General features: G+C 55.5%; 1 protein-coding gene across 6 annotated transcripts; it reads right to left on the bottom strand.

Moving 5' to 3' along the window:
* Positions 1-46: 46 nt before the first annotated feature.
* Positions 47-22,537, bottom strand: TUBGCP6 (tubulin gamma complex component 6). Of its 6 annotated transcripts, none has more exons than XR_012078746.1 (25): positions 21,603-22,537; positions 20,572-20,735; positions 16,916-17,126; positions 10,098-10,271; positions 9,032-9,153; positions 8,229-8,319; positions 7,991-8,100; positions 7,778-7,869; positions 7,541-7,680; positions 6,305-6,457; positions 5,614-5,695; positions 5,433-5,521; positions 5,231-5,370; positions 3,976-4,114; positions 3,609-3,680; positions 2,281-3,400; positions 2,083-2,141; positions 1,770-1,905; positions 1,521-1,689; positions 1,291-1,432; positions 1,012-1,206; positions 807-939; positions 525-738; positions 243-428; positions 47-164 (listed from the first exon to the last, which is right to left on the bottom strand). XR_012078746.1 is itself a non-coding variant. In XM_006212595.3 (25 exons), exons 1-25 carry the CDS (start codon positions 22,329-22,331, stop codon positions 73-75), a joined length of 4,941 nt encoding a protein of 1,646 aa, XP_006212657.2. In that variant the 5' UTR covers positions 22,332-22,537; the 3' UTR covers positions 47-72. The 6 variants fall into 6 exon arrangements, 5 of the variants coding, with proteins under 5 accessions (XP_006212657.2, XP_072829867.1, XP_072829868.1 ...); XM_006212595.3 differs by having other exon boundaries at positions 243-442; positions 5,231-5,346; positions 6,305-6,454; XM_072973766.1 differs by having other exon boundaries at positions 243-442; positions 6,305-6,454.
* Positions 22,538-22,629: the final 92 nt, after the last annotated feature.

Here is a 22,629-nt window from a genome sequence, read left to right on the forward strand (position 1 = left end):
GTGCCCCGGCCAGGCCCAGGCCCTCCCCGAAGAGAGAGGCGCGGGGTCAGGGGGCAGCACCTTTATTCAGCCTCAGGCGTCCTGGTAGTAATTGTTGAAGTTGATGCGCAACAGGAAGTCCTCCAGGTGGGGCTGGTAGCCACGGTTCACCAGCTTGCTCACCACTGGGGGGAGGGCAGTCAGTGAGCAGCGCAGCCGGGCCCCTGGGCGCCCCCAGCCCGCCCAGCCCCGGGGACGGGCACCTTTGAAGAGGAAGTGGGAGTAGTACTTGAAGGTGCTGTAGGACTGCTGCATGAGGGCGAAGTTAGGGTGCTCGGCACCCCGGGGGCCGCTGGCTGGGCCCCAGGGCTGGGAGATGAGCTGACTGCGGAACTTCAGGACCAGGCTGAAGATGCTGTGGATGACGTTCATGACGGGTGCCGCCTTCTCTGTCAGTAGGCCCCTGGGGAGTGAGGTGGGTGCTGCGGCAGACACGCTGGGCCCCGGGATGCAGCACCGGCACCCATGCCTCGCCCTCACCTCACCTGAAGATAGCTTTGTGCAGGTACTCGGCGTGGGCGCGCTGGATCTCCTCCAGGTCACCCACCGAGGCCAGCCTTGCCCGGAACTCACGCCAGGTGACGTGCAAGATCTGGTTGGCAATATAGCCCTGGGTGACCTTCACGAAGTGCTGCATCTCGTGCTTGAACAGCTGCAGCTGCCGGAACTGCACTGAGCCGGCTGCCTGGCTCACCCGGGCTGCGAAGAGGTCGGGGGTGAGCCAAGGCCGCGCGCTCAGGGGCCGCTCGGGCTCCCGCCATGCTCACCTGTGCGCTTGAGGTGGCAGCAGATGTCCTTGAGGGTCCACATCATAAGCTTCAGCTGCAGCAGGAAGGAGAAGATTCCGCTGTACCGGCTCAGGCAGCTCTCGGTGACCACGATGTTGAGGGGCCAGTCGACCTATCAGGGAGGCTGGCTCAGCTCGCCCTTGTCCAGGACAGCCCCCCGCACCCACTAGGGGGTCCTGCTCACCTTGTACCTGAGCTCCAGGCAGCTCAGCACGTCCGGGGCATTGGGGGCAAAGGCCTCAGGCAGGAACTTGAGGGCAAAGGAGAGGTTGGCGGCGTGCGGGGTGTGGCCGTGCAGGCTGTACTGCAGGGCCTTGCTCAGCACTGCGTTGAGCGCCAGTGGGCTGAGAAGCTCCCCGGGCGTCTGCCCCGCCCCGAGCTGCCAAGACAGAGAGCACCAACGTCCCAAGGTGTCTGGACTCCGCCTGCAGCCCCGGCCCCTGCTGGCTCCCCACCTAGCTACCTTCTCAAAGAGCAGGTCGCTGAGGGATTGGGCAAACTCCCCGTCCTCCATCAGAAGGAAGTGCCGCAGTGCCTCGAAGTGTGCCCCCAGGCGCAGCTCCACGAAGAAGTAGTCAACGGCTGCTCTGTTGACCAGGGAGACGCTGGCGGGCGGGAGGGGCCCGGAGTCAGGGCCCGACAGGCAGTCTGGACCTGGCGGGGGCGGGGGCGGGCAGGCAGGCAGGCACTCACTGGGCGGCCAGAGGGGCAGTGATGGAGTGCTTCATGAGCACGGGCAGGGGCAGCAGCTCACTCAGCTGCACCGCGGTCTCATCCGCGTCCGACTGGACCCGGGCTTCCTCGGGGAGGGTAAAGGCTCTTGGAAGCCCGTGGTGCAGGAGGCGGGCGATGGGAGGCTCTGCTGCAGGGGTGACACAGACCGCTGTCACATGCCAGGGATAGGCCTGCCAGGCTCCCACCCGCCATGGCCAGCCCACTCACACATGGCCTCAAAGCTGTCCGGGTACCGCTCCAGGCAGTACTGCCCCGCCAGGCCTGCCAAGTAGGCCTGCTCCTGGCCCCAGCGCTGGACTGCCTCCTCGCCAAGGTCTGGGCTGCTCTGGGCAGCCATGCCTTCCTAAAATGACCCGGCTTCAAGGAATCAGCCCCTTCCCCTCATGTGAAGAGGAAGGGGATCTCACCGCCCCCCAGGTGTTGTGGGTCTCAGGACAGAGCCCTCATTGCCCACAAAAGGCTGGGGTAGGAGGAACCAGCAGAACATGCTCCCCCAAGCTCTGACCACGTCCACCCTGACCTGGGAGCCTGGAGGGCAACTTGGAGAGAGGTCTTCAGTGTCCCCGCTCCTCCCTGGGCCTGAGTGGAGCAAGCAGGGCAGGAGGGGGCATCAGGGCCAAGTGCCCTGGGGCCCGAGGGCAGCAGACTCCTCATCCCCCTCCCCCCTCACAGCCCCAGACACTCTCAGTAGCTGAACAGCTCTGGGGACCCCACAGACCTGGCTCCTCAGGCGTGCCATCTCCCAGGGCAGCGGGCGCAGCCCCCTCAGAGAACGAGGACTGGAGGCCACTCTCCTCCAGGCCAGAGCCGGAGCCAGCCATGTGCACGCAGGACCTGCCTGAGGCTGTTTCTGTGGGCGGCTGGGGCTCATGTTCCTGGGCAGGGCTCTGGGCCCCCAAGCTAAGATCTGACTGGGACCTATGATCAGGGGGCGTCCAGTGGGGCCTGGGCACATTAGACTCAGCTTCCCCTGGGAGCATCCCTAGTGTTACATGGGACTGAGACACGTGTCCGTGGACATTCCACCGTGGCCGGGAGGGGGCCACGTCCCACACATTCTCCCCGACCCGGATGCTGGCATCAGACACATGTCCGTGGACATTCCAACGTGGCCGGGAAGGGGCCACGTCCCATACGTTCTCCCCCACCCTGATGCTGGCATCAGACACGTGTCTGTGGACATTCCACTGTGGCCAGGAGGGAGTCATTCCAGAGGCGTAACCCCCTGTGGGAACACCACCCTCTGACACCTGCCCAAGGAGCTGCCTTGTGGCCTGGCTGCTACCCTCCTGGGGGGAGGTGTGCCTGGGGACCTGCCCATCCGGGACACACATGTCCAGCTGCGTGTGAGTGTCCTCCCACAGCTGCTGCCCCTCACTGCCCAAGCCACCTCCTACTGTCTGGAGGAACCCTGGGGAAGCTGAGGCGGCCATAGCCGGCCTCAGGATGGTTCTGAAATCGTACTCCTGTGGCCCAGAGGGCCCTGAGCCCACCAGTGCAGATGGAGCCACCAGAGGCAGGTCTGAGCCAATGGTCTGCAGTGCGTCCTCCAGGACGGGGGCCGAGCAGGGGAACGCAAGCTGCTCAGCCCCCGGGGCCATGGGCAGGAAGTCCTGGATGCTGAGGCCCACAGAGAATGGCTCTGGCCCCTCTGCCTGCCCCAATGGCAGGCCCGCTCCAGGCTGTGAGCCGCAGGCCCCCACTGCTGGAGACTGGAGGGGCTTCGGTGTCAGCACACTCTGGCTATTGGAGCAATCCCAGGCAGCCTCGTGCTGCTCTGCACGCCCAGAATCACTGCCGCTGCCTCTGGCTGGGTGCTGGGGGCCCAGGAAGGAGGCCTGAAACACAAGTGCACATTAACCCCTCCAGTCATCTGACTCTAACCCCCAGTTCAGTTCTGCAACTGGCACCAAAACCCATGGCAGGATGGACACAGGCCAGGCTGGCACCCACCATGCTCCCAGGGCAGTGCTGGCCTGGGGCACCCAGCTGAGATCCCCTCCCTGCCCCCAGCTGCGCACCCTGGATCCTGCCCCAGGACCTCACCTGGGAGTCGGCACCAGAGAGGGCAGCCAGCAGCTCCAAGGGTTTCCCCTCAGACACATCTTTCAACATCTCCTGCGGTTCAACCAACAGGATGTAAGGCAGCAGCTGAGCGGAGAGCAGTCACAGCCCCCGCCCACAACTGCCAGCCTAGGACAGGTAAGGTTGTGTGGCACTGTGCTTGCGGGGCAGTCCCATCCGTGCTGTCCGAGGGCAGCACAGCCTCTTCCAGTCACCTCACCTCCGAGCCACCAATGAGAGCATTACCCACCCTCCTAGGCAGGAACACAAGTAGCTCTGCATGCTGCTTCAGGAGATCATGAGACCCCGAGAGGCCATGGAAGAACCCCCATCTAAAACCACAAGATACCTGAATCTGTTTCTGATCGTCCAAGAGAAAGCGAAGCCGAGCGCTGGCCAGTCTTCGCCTCTGGACCTTCCACAGTGCCCTCTGCTCCCGGCGAGCAGCCTCCGCAGACAGCTGGCTGTAATGGTCCACCAGCGCCTGCCTGCAGCCACAAAGGACTGGTCACCACGGTCAGCGCACTGTCCCACCAGTGCCCGTGGGCTGGATGGCTCTCCATGGCACAGGACCCTAATGGGCAGTTTGATGGCGGGCAGCTGACCCCCTGGGCCCCCACCACACCTGCGGGGGCCTTGCTGGGCAGGCGCCCATGGTGGAGCAGGCATCGGCTGAGTGAACACCCAGATGTGTTCCCACACAACCGGAAGTGAAGGGACTGGCAGGGCCAGGGCTGCCTGGGCCTCGGGGGTAAGGCCTCGTTCCCTGAGCTGCATGAGAGGCATCTTTCCGTTCTGCTGGTGCAAAGCCCACAGAACCGAAGATCAACACAAAAAGGTAGACAGTGCACATCAACATTTCATCAGCTTAATTCAGAGCTGGTCTGGTGAGTTACATCCAGTGATTCTGACGTTCTCACCAGCAGGAAACTTGTTTCAAACCTGGACTGGCTGTTTTTAATTCAGCTGCCACAGGCCAGGGGCATAGCCTAGACACCTAGTTTTCTGCACGCGTAAACAGCCCAGTAACATCCCCCACATGCGCGCGTGCACACACACACGCGCGCACACACGCACACCCCCGACAGCATGGATGCACACGCACAGGCACACAGGGCCTCTTCACTCGCTGAGCCCGTCACAGCTCCACAAAGTCCCATGGGTCAGAACAACTGGGACCCCGAGATGATAAGCAGGAAGTGACAGCCCCTCCCACCAGGGTCCCCCTGGAGACACCAGCTCTGCCACCTCTTTGGGGCAGGACAAGCTGAAGACACAGCAGGAGAGACTCCAGGTCGCTGTGCTGGGTGAATTCCCGTCTCTCAGGCTAACAGGTTCAGGAATAAACAAATAACTTAAAAGAGACCAAGAGACAGAGAGGGGACAGGAGCAGAGCGTGCAGACCGAGCCCAGATCCCAGGCCACACTAACTGGCCGCGAGGAGACATCCTGGCACAGCCGAGGACACTTGGATGTGGCAAGCCTGGTGGTTCTGAGCTGAGACCTCCTCCCACTGGAACGTACACGTGAAAGGTTTCAAGATAAAAGTAAACGACCATCACAAAGATCCAACAGCTGTGATGCCCACGGCACCCGCCGCTCACCTCGCCTTCCTCTCCAGCTGCTCCTCCAGGGCTTTCAGCCTCTTCTCCCGGTCCCGGAGCTCACGAGCGTAGCTGAAGTCATCATCCAGCTCCTCCTGCCTGGCCACCCGGCGTCGCTGCACAACACCCCCACCGGCAGCCTGGCTGCTGAAGCCGACTCCCCGGCCTGCTCCCCGGCCTCCCCCAGGCCAACCCCACCCACCTCCTGGTCCTTCTCGAACTGCTCCTTCAGCCTCTGAAACTGCTCTCGCTTCCGGGCATCCAAGGCCATCCGCACAGACATCTGCCGATCTGCAGTGACAGTGGGGTTGCTGCTGTGAGAGGCCCAGCAGGCAGCCCCCAGACACAGGGCCGGGGGTTGGAGGGACACGAGCCACACGCACCACTGAGCTCACTCAGGACCCTGGACGCCGCTTCCCGGGCATGGATGATTAATTCTTGTTTTGCAATTTCCATTCGTAATTCCTGAAAAAGACCACCAGTGATCAATGCATTTAATCCTCTGTCCCCTTCCCTGGAATGACCTGGGAAATGGGGCTGCTCAGACCCCGGGTAGGCTCTCCAGGGACAGTGCCCAGGCTCTGGAGGTGAGGCACCTGTCCTGCAGAGTGACAAGGTTGGCTCCCAGGGCAGCAGACACTCTCACAGAGCGACCTGGAGCCACGACCCCAGGCCTGTGTGTGCCCACCCTAGAGAGGATGGGCTTCCCTGCAGGGATGGAGGGTCAGGCCCAGGCTACCCAAACAGGCCAGCCCCTCTCCACCTCCAGCCCCCGCCTCTCCACCCCTCCCACTCCCTTCTGTGGGGTCTGCTGCCCACCTGGTGCCAGGCCAGGAAGAACCCTCATCAACCCCCCTCTCCAGTACACAGGATGCTCAGAGCTCAGGCTCTGGTACACCTACCCCTTCCGAGCAGGAGAGGAGCTCAGAGGCCACCGAGTGCAGGAACCTCAGGTCCTGCTGCCCTGGGGCTACTGCTCAGGCAGGACCTGGCTGTCCGCCATCCAGCCAGCCCCATAGGAGAGAAGGGAGGGAAGGGCAAGGAAAGGCCCCGGAGCCCGAGGTGCCCCCACACCTTCTCCTCCTTGCTGATGGAGCTGTGGCGCGCCACCCTCTCCATCCGTCCCACGTAGATGGCACAGTCCTTCTCTATGTCCTTCAACTCCTCCAGGGAGAAAATCACCGAGATGCGAGGGACAGGAACATCAGAGCAGCAGAGGTAATGCTGCTGAGCAGGAGAACCTGCAGTGAGCCCAGAGAAACTTGGACCCACATCCTGCTCTGCCTCCGTTTCTGGTGACCGGTGTGTACGCCGGCTTTCTTAGAAAGTGCATTCCTCACTGCCATCCTCCACAGCTCTGAGGACACCACAGACAGGCTGTGCAAGGTCTCTGCCCAGGCCAAGGCTGCCCTGTGGCAGAGGTCACGTCTGCCTCCAAGTGACTCTTCAGAACGTGGGACACGCCCACACCCACTCACTGAGGCCCACCCAGATTGGACAGGCCCACCGCCGGCCTCTCCCCATAGCTGAGCCCCAATATGTAGCCCCACCCTGCCCTGGAGCCCCACTTCCCGACAGCCAACCTCCCAGAGGCTCCTGAGAGCCCACCAGCATCAGGCCCTTCCCTGCACCTGCTGCTCCCACCTGGCCCTGAGCCTGTCCTGGCTGCTCCAGTCTGTTCTCAGCCCCACACTCGGCCAGCTGCTGCCCCAGATCTGGCCTGTACCTGGGTATTCCGCTGCCTAGAACCCGTGTCCACATGCCCCACCCACCTCCTTCTGCTGGGGCATCAGGCAGCACCTCCTCAAAGGGCCAGCCTGTCCACAGCCCATCACAGTCACCTGGCCTTCCTCCACCAGGTCTCAGCCACATGGACACCAGTGCAGGCCTCTGTTCCAGAGCACAGCCAAACCCTGTGACCCCTTCACAAGTGCCCCCCGGACCAGGGGGACATGATTCCCTAAACAGCCACATCCATCTTCCCGCTGACACAGCCCACCCCTGTTGCACTGGGGCATCTCCAGGGTGGAGGAGGTGGGGAGAAGCCCACTGCCCCCTTGGTCTCTGAAATGCCTTCAGCTTCTCTTCTGGTCTTGGAAAGAGCACTCAGAAACTCAACAGAACTACTAGTGAAACTCCAGGGGAAACTGAGGTCACCACAACCTGGTCCAGCCCAGCTGACCCAGAGCTAAGGACACCCGGCCAGGCCGCAGGGGGTGGGGGGAGGGCACACGCAGAGGGGCAAGAGGGGCAAGAGGGGCGGGGGGGATGAGACGGCACACTGGGTGGTGCAGGGCAGCGCCCCCTCACCCGGGGGCAGCAGAGCTTCAGCAGGTTGATGGTCTTTCCGCAGACATACACGTCATGAGCAACGTGTTTCAAGAACACGGGCACGCAGTCCTCCACCTCTTTGGAAATGAGCACGTAGCCATGGGTCCAGTAAAACTTGTCTACACGTGGGACCAGAAACATAAGATCTGTGTCCAGCGACAGCCCTGACCCACCCGAAGGCGTGGAGGCCCAGCCTGAACGCCGGCCACCACCTACCTCTGAAGCCCAAGTACTCCTGGTTCACCTGGATCATGAACTCTCCATAAACATCTCTGAAGACCCCACTGTACACCCAGTCGTGAATGAACCTGCGGGGTGGGCGGGCCAGCAGTGAGGTGCTTGGTAGGCAACCCGGGCAGGAGCGTAGGAGCGCGGCAACGAGGACAGAGCGCAGCCCCACCCCTCGCCCGGCCCCACCCCAGGCCCCACCGCGTGTAGGGCTCGCAGCTGGTCTTCAGCAGAGACAGCAGCACCGGGTAGTGTTCGTTGCTGCAGTTGTCCAGGGCCTCCTGGTAGAGGTAGGAGAGCAGCTTCACGCCCTGGAGACGACAAGGAGAGGGGCTCAGCACACACAACACTGCAGGATCCAGCCCCCCACCCATCCTCCAAGCTCAGCCACTGCCCCGCCCCCCAACAGGGGCTGCCTACTCAGGAATCCCGAGCTCACAGTGGGGAAGGCAGCCGCAGCCCTGGGCTCCCCTCCACCAGCGCCCGGGAGTGCAGTGCCAGTGCCGACACCACAGAGCTCAGCCAGGTACCTAGACACAAAGGCCGGTGAGATCAGGCGAGCAGGACGTGTCCCAGGTCCTCCTCTGCCTGTCTGCATGGTCCAGCTTTAAAACCACCTGCACCTCAAGGACCTCAGACTGGAGCCTCCTGACAGACTCCTCCCAGGGCGCCCACGCATCGCCACCTCCTTCCCAAGTTTGGCCAAGACTGCGTCCCGGAGTCCACAACCCTGCCCCAACCCTGCAGCTCTGCCCTGAGACCTCTCCAGCACTCACCACCTCGCCCAGGTCACCACCTCCTCTGTCCTGGATGGCCCCTAGCCCCCTGCACCCCGCTGCGGCACAGCCCCTGACAGCACCCTCCAGAGCTCCCCAGGCTGCCTACAACAACTCCTCTTGAACTGAACCCACCTCCACTCAACCCTAGCCCATCATTTTCTGGCTCCAGATGGCACCTGCCAGCAGACACACTGCCTGGTGTTCACTAACCAGCTTGTGGGTGCCAGGGGCCAGGTCTGTCTATAGGGAGGAACCCTGTGTGCCTTTCAGGCAGGAGCCGCTGACCCAAGGCAGGGCCCGCTTGGTGGGCTGCCAACAGACAGCACCTAGCCCCTCATGAACTCATCTGGGTCAAAGGCTATCCAGACGCCCAGCAGCAGGGCTGCTTTCATAGGCCCGCCACCGCCCAGCAAGCCCCATGCCCGCCCCTGTCCAGCCATCACACCGCCATGCTGAGGCTCACCTGAGCTGCCGGCCCAGCTTCTTGAAGAGGAAGCCAATGGTGAGGAGGCTCAGGGTGGGCGGCGTGGAGAGGACGCAGGCCCGGTAGTACTGCAGGTACCTCCTCAGGCCACTGGTGAAGGCCTGTGGGGCAGGGGCTAGGAGGAGGGCGGCCGAGCACATGGACCCAGCCACTGAGCTCAGACCAGAGAGGAGAAGCCAGTGCCAGGGAGAAGGCTGGGCTTCCACCCCCAACCCTGGGGCTTCCTTTTCCAAGGAGTGGGCATCTGGGTGTGACACCCAGACACTCCAGCCCAGCTGGAAGTCCAAGGCCCACTGCAATCCTGTCCCTGCAGCCAGGACCAGCTACACCAGGACAGCAGACCCTGCAGACCCTGGGTAGCTGGACTCTGTGCACAGACACCAACTCTGAGAGGGTTTGGCCGCTCAGACCACTGGAGAACACTCCAGAACCAATACCAGGCACCCACCAGCAAGGAGACAGCTATCCCAGCTCACGTCCCAGACACCCGGCACGACAACCCGGTCTTGGTTTCCTTCTGCCCTCCCGGCTCCCCTTGGCCCCATTCCAGAACCTGAACCTCATCATGTCACCCCAGCAACCCCACTGCAGTGCCAAAACTTGGGGAACTGACCCGAACCCTGCCACTCTTCTCTCTGTCTGGATGCCTGTCCCTCCCAAGCAGCTGCCCCACTGTCCCAGGGGCTGTGCCCCGTGTATGCACCAATTATAAGGCTTTCAAGAGAGATCTGGTTCAGCCCCGCCTGCACTGGGGACCCAGGGGGAACAGGCAGCATGTACCCACTCCATCCCACACCACTGGCCCTTCCCCTGGGGCCCCCAGCATTGGCCACACCTGCCTCCTACTATCTCATGGCCCAAATGCCTCTGCCCCAAGTTTCCAGGGAAGTGATGGGTGAGGTAAGACATAATCGCTGGCCACCATAATCGCTGTTCTGAAGGGTAATTGCTAGACTCTGGGTGTCACCTGGGGCAGGGCCTCTGAGGCTCTTCTGCAGAGCATGTGGACCACGCTCGGGTCCGCAACAGGCGAGGCGGGGCATACCTGGAACACGAGGCCCCTGCTGCATGAGGAGTCCAGCACAGGCTGCAGGGAGAAGTGGCTCAGGCGCGCATAGTGGGTCCCGCACTCGGCCACCTCTGAGAGGAGGCTGCTCATGCTCTCGGGGGACGCTCCTGACACGTGGACGCCCTGCTTCACCGTGAAGGCCTGAGCCGGCTGGACAGGACAGACGAGAGATCACTGGTGCTGGGCATCCAGAGCCCAGTGTGGGGCTGCATCCTGCCCAACCCACGCCCCCAACCACGGCACTGCCCAGAGCACCCCCAAGACCGGATGCCCCAAACCAAGACGCACAAAAAAGAAGTTCCAAAAGCAAAAGCAGATAGCCACAAACACACCCCAGCACCCATCCAGGAATAAAAACACACGGAGACAACAAGGTGTCACTTTTCACTGACCACGTGAAAGAGAATACGTGTCTAGAAGATCAAGCCGAACTTGGTGGGAAGAGGGAGGAGACAGATGCCTCCAAGCTACCGGAGTGGAGCTCACAGACACCTGCTTGGGGCAAGAGCCCAAGGAATTGCTTGCCCTTAGATCTGATGATTCAGCTCCCGTCCACCTGTCTCAAGGAAGTACCAGAGGCGGCCCACAAACACCTGGCATGGCACGTCCCCGCCACACTGTTCTCAGCCCCGGGGCATGGGGCGCAGTGAGGCAGTGTGAAGAGGGAAGGGTATGGCCGCGACTGCTGGCACTGAAAGAGGAAGGGTCTCAAATCAGTAGCCACACTGACATGTTAAGGAAGTAGAACAAGAGCAGCTGGAGCGCAGAGCTGACGGAAGGAAAGGAAGGTCGCGGACCAGGAGCTGGTTCAAGTCTTTAGGAAAATAAAAGACTCAAATTACTAAATCAGTTGCATTTCTTTACACTAACGATAAATCAACAGAAAAAGAAAGTAAAGAAACAATCCCCTTTAAAATAGCACCCAAAGTAATAAAATATCTGGGAATAAACCTAACCAAGGAGGTGAAAGAATTATACACAGAAAACTATAAACCATTGATGAAGGAAATTAAAGAAGACTTTAAAAAATGGAAAGATATTCCATGCTCCTGGATTGGAAGAATCAATATTGTTAAAATGGTCACACTGCCCAAGGCAATCTACAGATTTAATGCAATCCCTATCCAATTACCCAGGACATATTTCACAGAACTAGAACAAATCATAATAAAATTTATATGGAACCATCAAAGACCTAGAATTGCTAAAGCATTACTGAAGAGAAAGAAAGAGGCTGGAGGAATAACTCTCCCAGACTTCAGACAATACTATAGAGCTACAGTCATCAAGATAGCATGGTATTGGTACCAAAACAGACATATAGACCAATGGAACAGAACAGAGAACCCAGAAACGAACCCACAAACCTTTGGTCAACTCATCTTCGACAAAGGAGGCAAGAATATACAATGGAATAAAGACAGTCTCTTCAGCAAATGGTGTTGGGAAAACTGGACAGCAGCATGTAAAACAATGAAGCTAGAACACACCCTTACACCATATACAAAAATCAACTCAAAATGGATTAAAGACTTAAACATAAGACAAGATACAATAAACCTCCTAGAGGAAAACATAGGCAAAACATTATCTGACATACATTTCAAAAATTTTCTCCTAGAAGAAATAAAAGCAAGAATAAACAAATGGGACCTAATGAAACTTACAAGCTTCTGCAGAGCAAAGGAAACCAGAAATAAAACAAGAAGAAAACCTACGGAATGGGAGAAAATTTTTGCAAGTGAAACCGACAAAGGCTTGATCTCCAAAATATATAAGCAGCTCATACGACTCAATAAGAAAAAAATAAACAACCCAATCCAAAAATGGGCAGAAGACCTAAACAAGCAATTCTCCAAGGAAGACATACAAATGATCAAAAGGCACATGAAAAAATGCTCAATATCACTAATTATCAGAGAAATGCAAATCAAAACTACAATGAGGTATCACCTCACACCAGTCAGAAGGGCCGTCATTCAAAAATCCAAAAATGACAAATGCTGGAGAGGCTGTGGAGAAAGGGGAACCCTCCTACACTGCTGGTGGGAATGCAGTTTGGTGCAGCCACTGTGGAAAACAGTGTGGAGATTCCTCAAAAGACTAGGAATAGACTTACCATATAACCCAGGAATCCCACTCCTGGGCTTGTATCCAGAAGGAAATCTACTTCAGGATGACACCTGCACCCCAATGTTCATAGCAGCACTATTTACAATAGCCAAAACATGGAAACAGCCTAAATGTCCATCAATAGGTGACTGGATAAAGAAGATGTGGTATATTTATACAATGGAATACTACTCAGCCATAAAAACCGACAACATAACACCATTTGCAGCAACATGGATGCTCCTAGAGAATGTCATTCTAAGTGAAGTAAGCCAGAAAGAGAAAGAAAAATACCATATGAGATCGCTCATATGTGGAATCTAAAGACTCATGGACAGAGAATACAGACTTGTGGTTACCAGGGGGGTAGAGGGTGGGAAGGGATAGACTGGGATTTCAAAATTGTAGAATAGATAAACAAGATTACACTGTATAGCACAGGGAAATATACACAAAATGTTATGATAAATCACAGAGAAAAAAATGTGACAATGAGTGTGTATATGTCCATGAATGACTGAAAAATTGTGCTGAACAATGGAATTTGACACAACATTGTAAAATGATTATAAATCAATAAAAAATGTTAAAAAAAAAAGACTCAAATTACTAAAGTCAGAAATGAAAGTGGGGACACTGCTACTGATTTTGCAGAAACAGAAAGGATTATAAGAGAACACGATGAATAATACACACCAGCAAATTAGATAACCTAGCTAGGACAGACAAAGCCAACTCAAGAAATAGAAAGTCTACACAAACCAAAAACAAGCTTCCATTAGTCACCAAAGCCCCCCGTAGTGTGATTTCTGACGCTGCCAAGGCATCCATCTAAGGGACCACACAGCCCCCAGCAAAGCAAGAGAGAAGAAGCAAGGCCACTCAACCCGAGCCTCCTTTCCAGAACGCCCTGAGTGACCTGGACACCCGACCCCTTGAGTGACCCCACTTTTCCCTTCCCGTGCCTTAATTCCCACCCTTAAGTTTTAAATTCACCAATAAAGAGTGAGCCTGTGAAACCCGAGGTCCCCGCCCTCGACCCCAATAACGTCGGAGTCCCGGTCTGTGTGTGCCCCATCCATGGCCTTGTCTGTGGCCCTGAGTGTGCCGTGTCTAACCCCCCAGGACCCATGCGCAGTACCCTTGTTCTTTAAAGGGCCTCATGGACGCTGGCTGAGGTGTCTCCTGCAACCCTAAGAACCACGAGGGCCAATCCAAACACAACAGGGCCTGGGGGTCTGTGGGACCGCCCCAATACCGCAGGCCCAGGGAGCGCCCGGGCCGTCTGGAGCCTCCAGCCCCGTGCCGCCAGGCTGGGACCAGCACAGCGCTGCCAGCAGGCTAAGGTGGCAAATGTTGATGTGCTGTGAATTTCACAATCTACAGAAAACAAAAACAACAATAACCCAACAAAGAGAAGTCCAAGACCCAGTGGCCTCACTGGTAAATTCTACCAAACAATTCAAGCACTGACACCAAATATTCTTAAACTCTTCCAAAAATTAAAGAGAAGGGTACACTCCCTAACTTTAAGAAGCCAATACTGCACCAGTGGCAAAGCAAGACAAAGACATTACAAGGAAAAACCTGCAGGCCAATATCCCTTATGAACACAGATGCAAAAAACCTCGATGCTAACAAAAAATACTAACAAACCAAATGCAGCAGCATGTGAAAGGATTGTATACAATGACCAAGTGGGTTTTATCTCAGGAATGCAAGGATAGTTCAACATATAAAAATCAATGTAATACATCACATTAATAGAATGGGGGGAACCATGATTATCTCAATTGATGCAAAAAAAAAAATCTGACAAAACTCGACAGCCTTTCATGATAAAAACACTCAATCAACTTGGAAAAGAAGGGAACTTCCTCAACAGGATAAAGGCCATGTATGAAAAACCCACAGCTCACATCACACTCAGTGGTGAGACTGAAAGCTTTCTGCTTAGGATCAGGAACAAGGCAAGGATGCCTGCTCTCACCACTTCTGTTCAAAATAACACTGGAAGTCCTCGTCAGAGCAGTTAGGCAAGAAAAAGAAAATTTAAATGTATACAAATTGGAATACCCAAATTGGAAAGGAAGAAGTAAAATTATCAATTTTCAGGTGACAATATTATATACAGAAAATGCTAGAGAATCCACAAAAAAACCTCTTAGTTAATAAACAAATTCAGCAAAGTTCTAGGATACAAAATCAACACACAAAAATCAGTTGTATTTCCATACAATTTCCATACTTGCAATGAACAATCCAAAAAAGTAAAATAAGAAAACAATTCCATTTACAACAGCAATCTAAGAATAAAATACTTAGAAATAAATTTAACCAAGGAGGCAAAAGTTTCACTTGTTACAGTGAAAACTAGAAGATATTGCTGAAAGAAATTAAAGAACTAAGTAAATGGGAAGATATCCCATGTTCATGGACTAGAATATCTAATACTGTTAGGATAATACACCAAAAATGATCTGTGGATTCCACGGATGAATTTACCAAATTCATCCATCCTAAAATTCATATGGAATTGCAAAGGGCCCTGAATAACCACAATAATCTAAAAAAAAAAAAAAAAAAAAAAGCTGGAGAACTCACACTTCCCGAGTTCAAAATTTCTTACAAAGTTACAGTAATCAAAACAGTGCGGCATTCACATAAAGACAGACATGAAGACCAATGGAACAGAGTCCAGAAATAAACTCATATACGGTCAGTTTCTTTTCAAGAAGGAAACCACGACCATTCAGTGGGGAAAGAACAGTCTTTCCAACAAACGGTGCTCAGTAAACGGAACAGCCACATGCAAAAGGATTAAGCTGGACCCTTCCTTTACACTCCATATACAAACATTAACTGAAAATAGATCAAACACCTAAACTTAAAAGCTAAAACTATGAAACTCTTAGAAGAAACAGAGGCAAACCTTCAAGGCCTTGGATTTGGCAATTTCATTAATATGACATCAAAAGCACAGGCAACAAAAGGAAAAAGATAAACTGGACTTCATCAAAATTTAAAATGTCTGTACATCAAAGGAAACTATCAAGTGAGGGGAAAGAACCTACAGAAAGGGAAAAAACACTTGCAAACATCTCACAAAGGATTAACATCTGGAATGTATAAAGAACTCCTGCAACTCAACAACCCAACTCAAAAATGAGGAAAGGACTAGAACAGACATTTCTTTAAAAAAGATATACAAACAGAAAAATGATCAGCGTCATTTATGTCATGATGGAAATGCAAATCTACACTGCAATGAGATACCACTTCACATCCATTGGGATAGCTATTATTTACCAAGGGGTGAGGGTGTGGATAACAAGTATTTACCAAGGGGTGAGGACGCAAAGAAACTGGGACCCTGGGACACTGCCGGAGGGAATGTAAAAGGGTGCAGACACTGTGGAAAAGAGTTTGTCCGTTCCTCAAAAAGTTACACAAAGAATTATCATATGACCCAGTAATTCCACTCCTAGGAATATACCCAAAGGAACTAAAAGCAGGGACTCAAACAGATTCTTGTACACCAGTGTTCACCACAGCACTATTCACAACAGCCAGGAGTGTCCATCAATTGATGAATGGGTAACAAAATGTGGTCTCTACATACAATATTATTCACCCTAAAAAAGGAAAGAAATTTTGACATGTGCTACATCTTGCATGAAACGTGAGAACATTATGCTGAATGAAATAAGCCAGTCACTAAAGAATAAACTATATAGTTCTGTTTGTATGAGGAAAGTCGGAGACAAAAAGTGGGTGCTGGGTGCCATGGACTAGGGGAGGGGAAATGGGGCATTACTGTTTAATGAGGAGAGTTTCAGTCTGAGGTGATGAAAAATTTTGGAAGTAGACAGTGGGATGGTTATACCACATTGTGAATTCATGCCACTGAATAGTACACTTAGAAGTGGTTAAGATGATAAATTTTAAGTTATGTTTATTTTACCACAATTTTAGGGGTGGGGGTAGTTGATTCCACTTCATAGAGTCAGGCCATTCACACTACAGAACACTATGAGGCCCTGAAAACGGTGCCCGGAACAGCGTCCCAGAGGGCAGTCCAGCCCAGCCCAGCACCAGCAAGGCCTCAGAAGTTTGCTAGATGTGCTTCTAGGGCACACCAAGTCTGAGAACAGCCACCAGGAAAGAGCAGGAAGACACGAGAGACTGGACACTCAGGTGATGGCAGGCTGCAGAACAGCACGTATAAAAGGTGTCACTTTGCACACGTCTTCTTTTATTCAGTAAATGCCCAGCAAGAGGCAAAAGGCTGGATACAGTGCAGCAACTGCCCAGACGAGCCAGCCCTACCATGGCCAGGAGAGAGGCCCACAGAAGTGGGAAACATAGTGATGGTCACCACACCTGCGCTCTGTCCCAGGATGGGCGTGGAAACGGGTACACTTCTCTTGTTCCATCGACGACAATAAACATCTTACTTTTGTTCAGTTTTTAAAAGGATGTCAATGAATTAACACTTTTTAAAAGTGAAAGGAGAAAATTACCAGGACTCAGAGCCACCCTGCCCCTCAGGGGGTCTCGTCCAAGGCCGCCCACTCACTGCCCTGGGCCCCAGTCTCCCCTGTAAAGCGCTTGGACAGCGCCAGGCAGAGGGCGGCCATCAGCCCAGCATGGGGGCTGCCACCGCGTGAGCGCGTCCTTACCTGGCACAGAGAAAACGTGGTGGACACAACCCCAATCAGGACGTTCAGGGCATCCTTCACCAGCTCGCGCTCCCTCACCAGGATGGGCTGCGGGGCCTGCAGGAGGCCCCCGCCCACCACCTGCAGCTCCCCATGGCGGAGCCTGCAGGACCTGTCGAAGGCGTCCCTGCCTGCCTCTGTGAGGTAGGGCTCCTCTCTGTGGCCGGGGGTGCTGAGGGAGACAAAGGGGGCAGTGAGTAGACAGAGCGACACACACCTTAGCTGTAGGAACTAAAGACAGGACAAAGAAGGGCTCAACACAATAAAACACCTAAGAATACAGAGCAGGTGCCAACCCTAACCAACTGCCCTGCCTCTCCATCAGCGTCTGGCAGGCTCTGGCAGACAACTGTGCAGAAATTTGTCCAGAAGCAGCAGCAAACGTCCCCACCCGCCTGGTACCCATGGGGCACGTGGTGGTCCTCAAGCTGACAAGTCATTCAGTGTACCTTGATGCTGAAAACAAGCACAAAGTTTGCACACCCAGGCTCACAGCGGCACAGTCACAACAGCCAAAGCAGCCCAGGGTCCAGACCCAGATGATGGACAAAGAAGACGTGGTCCACCGCTACAAGGGAACTACTATCTAGCCTTAAAGAAGAAGGAAACTCTGACAGGTGTCAGATGTCACAGAGGAACCTTGAGGACGTAACACAGCCCAGTCACCAGAGGACAACCACCACATGGTCCCACTCCTGTGGGGTCCCCAAAGGAGTCAGAATCAAAGACACAAAGTACAACGGTGGGTGCTGGGGCTGGGGAAGAGGGATGAGGAGTTAGTGTTTAATGGGGACAGAGTTTCAGTTTGAGAAGATGAGAAAGTTCTGGACACCGACCGATGGTGGTGGTGGTCACACAGCGTGAATGTCCTTACTGCCACGGAACTGTAACTTAAAAATGGTGAAGATGTTAAGCTTTACATTATGTGTATCTTAGCACCCTCCCCCTAAAAAGGAGGCACACAGCAAAGATTCATGAATTCCTAGGAGAAACAGGCCCACTGGGTCTTGCGGAGGGTGGCTCTAGGCACACATCCGCCCCTGGGTCTTTGCCTCCGGAGGGTCCTGTGGGAAGTTCAGGTAAGTGTCTACCTAGCTCAGTCACATTGTTCAAAAGAGGGCAAAGACACAGTATCACTTTTCAAATAGTCCTTTGAAAACCAGCAACACCTACTAAAAGTAAGGAAGAACTCGGTTTTTTTTTAATCCACTGGAAAAAGTAATTTCTTAATAAAAGGAGCCCAGGATAAACTCAGAACTTGTTAAAAACAAAAATGCTTTTTAACTGACAACGCACCATACTGGGGCTCCTTCCCTCACTCACAAGGATCTGAGCGCGGGGCTGAGCAGCTGAGAGGACAGGCCCAGCCCTCACTGGGGTGGCAGGGGGAGGGTGCTTCAGACAGAAGCTCCAAGGAAGCACGGGGCTCCTAGAGGGACCGGCGATGCTGGTCAGGAAGGACCCAGGAGCATGGCCTAGCTGGCAGAACAGCACTCCTGGCAGGGGGAGCAGCCTGTGTGAAAGCCCAGAGACAGGAAAAGAAAGGGGCCAGGTGTGTGCGGCTCAGCAGGCATGTGGGGTGAGGTCAGGGGCGCTGGGCCTACAGTCCAGGCAGGGGTGGCCATGAAGCGGGGTCAGCAGAGCAGTGAGTGCCCTGATTTCCATCCCTGGAAAGTGGCACTGGCCATGTGGAGGATGGGCCAGAGTGGGCAGGAGGAAGGGGAAGGCCAGTCCTGAGGTCCAGAGTCAGCAGGAGGGTGCAGCCTGCACTCCCGGGGCAAGAAGGGTGTGAGGAAAGGGAAACCCCCGCATCGGGGCCCTTCTGAACGGCGCTCCAGGGAAGAGCAGGTGAGCACACAGCTCCTGCCCACTCCTCCAGGGAGGGCCCCTGACTATTGTGGCAGCACGACCCCTCGGGCGACTCAGGGCTGAGGGAGGAGAGCCCGTGGAGGAAAACGCCGAACTCGCACTCATCACAACTTGGCCCTTCCCCCGACGGAACCACCTCCTGCAGGGTGAGGATCGGGGGGCAGACAGGTGCACAGAAAGAGCAGAGGACACCTGGCAGCAGGGGAGGCGGCCTTCAGACCAGTGCTGGCCCGCAGGGGGCGGCACCATGTAGGGTCCCCCAGGGCTCTCACAGCAAGGGCAGAGTTCACAGTCTGGGGCTGTCGGGGGATGGGGGGCCTTAACTGCCCGTTCCTCAGAGGTCCTGGCAGGAAACTAGCAGGCAGCTAGGATTCCAACTGTGACAAGTGCAAAAGATTCTCCAAATGAACTCCAGTGAAAGGCCTCAGGGGCCAGGGGCCAGGAGCATCAGGTTATGACCAGACGGGCAGGAGGTGGAGGCAGCGAGCTTGGGGCGCGCCCAGCCGCAGGGGCCCGAGGTATCTCCTGCAGAGGTGGCAGCAGGGCACAGACACAGGCCCACGTGCAGCTGTGGTCCTCCCTACAGGAAGTGCCACAGGGCAGTCCTCACTGCTGGGGTTCTGTGTCGGTTCCGCTCTCAGGGGACACGGAGGAGATTAAGTATATTCAGAACAGGGGACTAGGATGCTGACTGACTGGGCAATCACGTCTCCTCCCTGGTGACCTGGAAAACCACGCCTGGAAAAGAGGGAGTTGATATATAAAACACCACTAGCAAATACTTACAAAAGGAAGTTCTAACTGCCTGTTACCCAGTGCTTAGACTCCAGAGGGTTAGCAGAGAACAGGGTGATAGAACTGCCCTGCACACAAGGCAGGATGAAGACCCAATGGGAAGCTACAGGGCGGAGAAGCCCCGAAGACAAGACAATCACCCACACTGGCGGTGCTCAGGGAAGCAGGGAGCTGGCAGTGCCTGGAGGAATCCACGTGGGGGAAGGTAATCATGCCAGGAAGGCGACCCCATCAGGAGCGGGGCCCACACAACAGGTGCTGAACAGCTGTCTGCCCCAAGCATGTGCCACTCATCCTTAGGAGACCCTGCAGGAGCCGCAGCTGCATCAGAGTTACTCAGCTCCCTGCGAGCCCGATTCTTTCACTCAGTGCTCCCCACACTGGTGTCCCACAGAAATGCCGGCAGATGAGACATGACAAGAGGATCCCTTGACCAAACGTGTGTCCTCACTCCCCACTCTAGGAGGTTTTGAGACACCAGAATAACAGGTCCTGAGAGCAGAAGCCCTGGACCAGAAGAGCACCAATCAGGGAAGCACTGTGATGACTGGAACTTCTCATCACATCTCTTCTAAACGTGAAGAACAGGGACAGGAAGAAACTTCCTCATCAGCGCCCTGTGCCGGGCACTGACCACACTGCTGCCAGGCTGCCCTCAGACACCTCTGACTGGGAGCCCTCCTGGCAAGGATGTAACTCAGTTGCCAACTGACTGCTCTGACTGGAAAGTGTGATCTGCAGAAGTTACTGGCTCCATGGGGAACCTGTGCAGCCTAGAATCCTTTTCCATCTGCATTTCTATCAACTCTCAGCACAAAGACAATTTGGGACACTAACTTGACTGGAACTTCTAAGTTCCTAATCCCAATCATCTGGGCCCTGAGTAAAGGTCACGGTTACCAGGGTAGGGGGTGGGGGGTGGGCACTGTATTTTAAGGCAAAGGCTCACGAACCATCCAACTTGCTCCCAGCACCTCCGCTTGCTGGCCTCGTAGGTGAGCACAGCATCCCACAGGTCAACATCTGGGGTCATGCTCGGCTCAGACTGGGAATCAGGAGTCAGATTGGATGCTGACTGGAACCCTTCATCTTCCGATGGATCCACACTCGGAGGGACCTGGAGACCGCAAGAAGCAGGAAACTTTACCTGTGACAGGGTGTCTGGATTTCACCCCAGCGTGATGACAATTCCAGGGAACTCTTCCACACTTCCACTTACTCTACGAGAAAGGCCTAGCGGAAGGTTTCTTATATTTCTCCCAAGTAGGTAAGTACTACACGGTGTTTTTGCCCCTAGTGAATCATTCAAGGAACTAAACCCATTAATCTATTAAGGTTACCAATTCCCATTTCACACAACAGAGGCTGATTGACGTTTCTGAGCCTCAATGTAACTTACAATGAAATTTCGTCCCAATCCAGAAGTTTCATTGTGGGGAACCCAGCACCAAAAAGTTACACAGACAGAAAAATTCACATAAGCCAGGATGTTTGCTACAGCATTGTCTGTTTGGAAACAACTTCAAGACCTCACAGTAAGGCAATGACTGAGTGATGACGGTACATTCTTTCAGCAAAGCCTCAGAATGCAAAGGCACATGACAATTTACTCAACATCGGGAAAACCCCACATGACCGGTGAAAGCAAGCATAGACGGACAACTGCATGTACAGTACGGACAAATGTCTGTTGCCACATATGGCTACTGAGCACTTGAAACTTGGCTTATGCGAGGATGAACTGGGCTTGCTGCATTTTAATTAACGTAAATGTAAACATCTACTCACTTGGGGGCAGAAGTGAGTGAACTGCACGTCCTGTCGGATATGAGATGAAAGCGGTACCCGGAGCGGGACCGGCGGTAAGGGACCGAGCCTGGCCCGGAGCCACCGAGTGGGCGGGACCCGCGCGGTCCTCCTCCCACCATGGTCAAAGGAGCATCTGCAAAGCCTCGGAGCCACAGGCGGGAGGCCAACACCCTACCTTGATGGCCAGTCCCGCGAGGTCGGCGCTGTCCGGTACCGGGGGCAGGTCCAGCCGGACGTCCATGTCGTTTGTGCGGCTGTGCACGAGGGCTCCGAAGAGAGAGACGCGGGTGTCCCTCTCAAACCTGTCACCGCTAGGGTCGCCGTACGAGAAGAGTAGCCCGGTGCCCGGCGCCGCCTCCATCACCTGAAGCGTCCTCCGGATCAGGTCTTGACACAGACTTTCCTCCCCGGAGATGAGAGCGCCCACGTCCGCCTCAAACGCGCGCAGGTCGCCGCAGTCGTAGCCGCCGTAGGTAACTCTCCTCCCGACCGGCCCGCGGGGAAGGAAGTAGTCCCGCCCGCGCCGTGGAGCTCGCGGGGGGCCGCTGCCCGACAGCTGCACCAGGAGGTCCAGAACCGAGCCCATCTCCGCCAGGGGCCGGCCGGGCGCCGCCTCCAGTCCCTCCACCAGCTCCTCCAGACGGTCGGCCTCGGCGCCCAGGCCACCCACTCGCAAGTCAAAGGACAGCATGAGGATCTTGTTTTTCACCGGGAGTCTTGAGAAGTCAGGCTGCAGCCTGCGAGTCTCATCTTGAAAGAGGCTGGTGAACAGCGCGTTGTAGGCCACCCTCTTGAGGCTCTGCTTTGCCCTCTTCCGGCTCCCGCGGCGCTGGCCCAGGTGCACCTTCGCGGCCGGCAGCAGGGCCTCGCATAGGTCGTCCAACAGCTGCGGGACGCTGGCCATGCCCCCTCTTCAAGCCGGGCCCTCGCCCCCGGCCCTGCACGCTTTCTCGGGGCCCTGGCAAGGGGATGGCCGGTTGAGGCGCCGCCCAGGACGGAACGCGAGGCCGGGCCCGCGCGTCCGCCCGCAGACCAGGTCCCCTCACCCCGGAGAGAGCGCGAGGCCCAACTCCCGCCGCCGCCGCCGTCGCGTCATCTACACGCGACGGGCCCAACGGCAGAGCCGGCGCCAAGGAATTGCGTCACGCGGGAGGCCAGCGGCCAAGGCGGAGGGGGCGGAGCCTGAGGCCGCGGTCCAAGGG

This window comes from Vicugna pacos, chromosome 12, assembly GCF_048564905.1.
Source record: "Vicugna pacos chromosome 12, VicPac4, whole genome shotgun sequence".
Lineage (NCBI taxonomy): Eukaryota > Metazoa > Chordata > Mammalia > Artiodactyla > Camelidae > Vicugna > Vicugna pacos.

Coding starts and splice junctions, on each gene's coding strand:
- TUBGCP6 (XM_072973765.1), bottom strand. CDS start 22,331: ATGGCCAGCGTCCCGCAGCTGTTGGACGACCTATGCGAGGCCCTGCTG. Junction 5,696..6,304: donor CCATCAGCAAGGAGGAGAAG/GTGTGGGGGCAC, acceptor GGTCTTTTTCAG/GAATTACGAATGGAAATTGC. Junction 5,371..5,432: donor AGTTCGAGAAGGACCAGGAG/GTGGGTGGGGTT, acceptor TTCAGCAGCCAG/GCTGCCGGTGGGGGTGTTGT.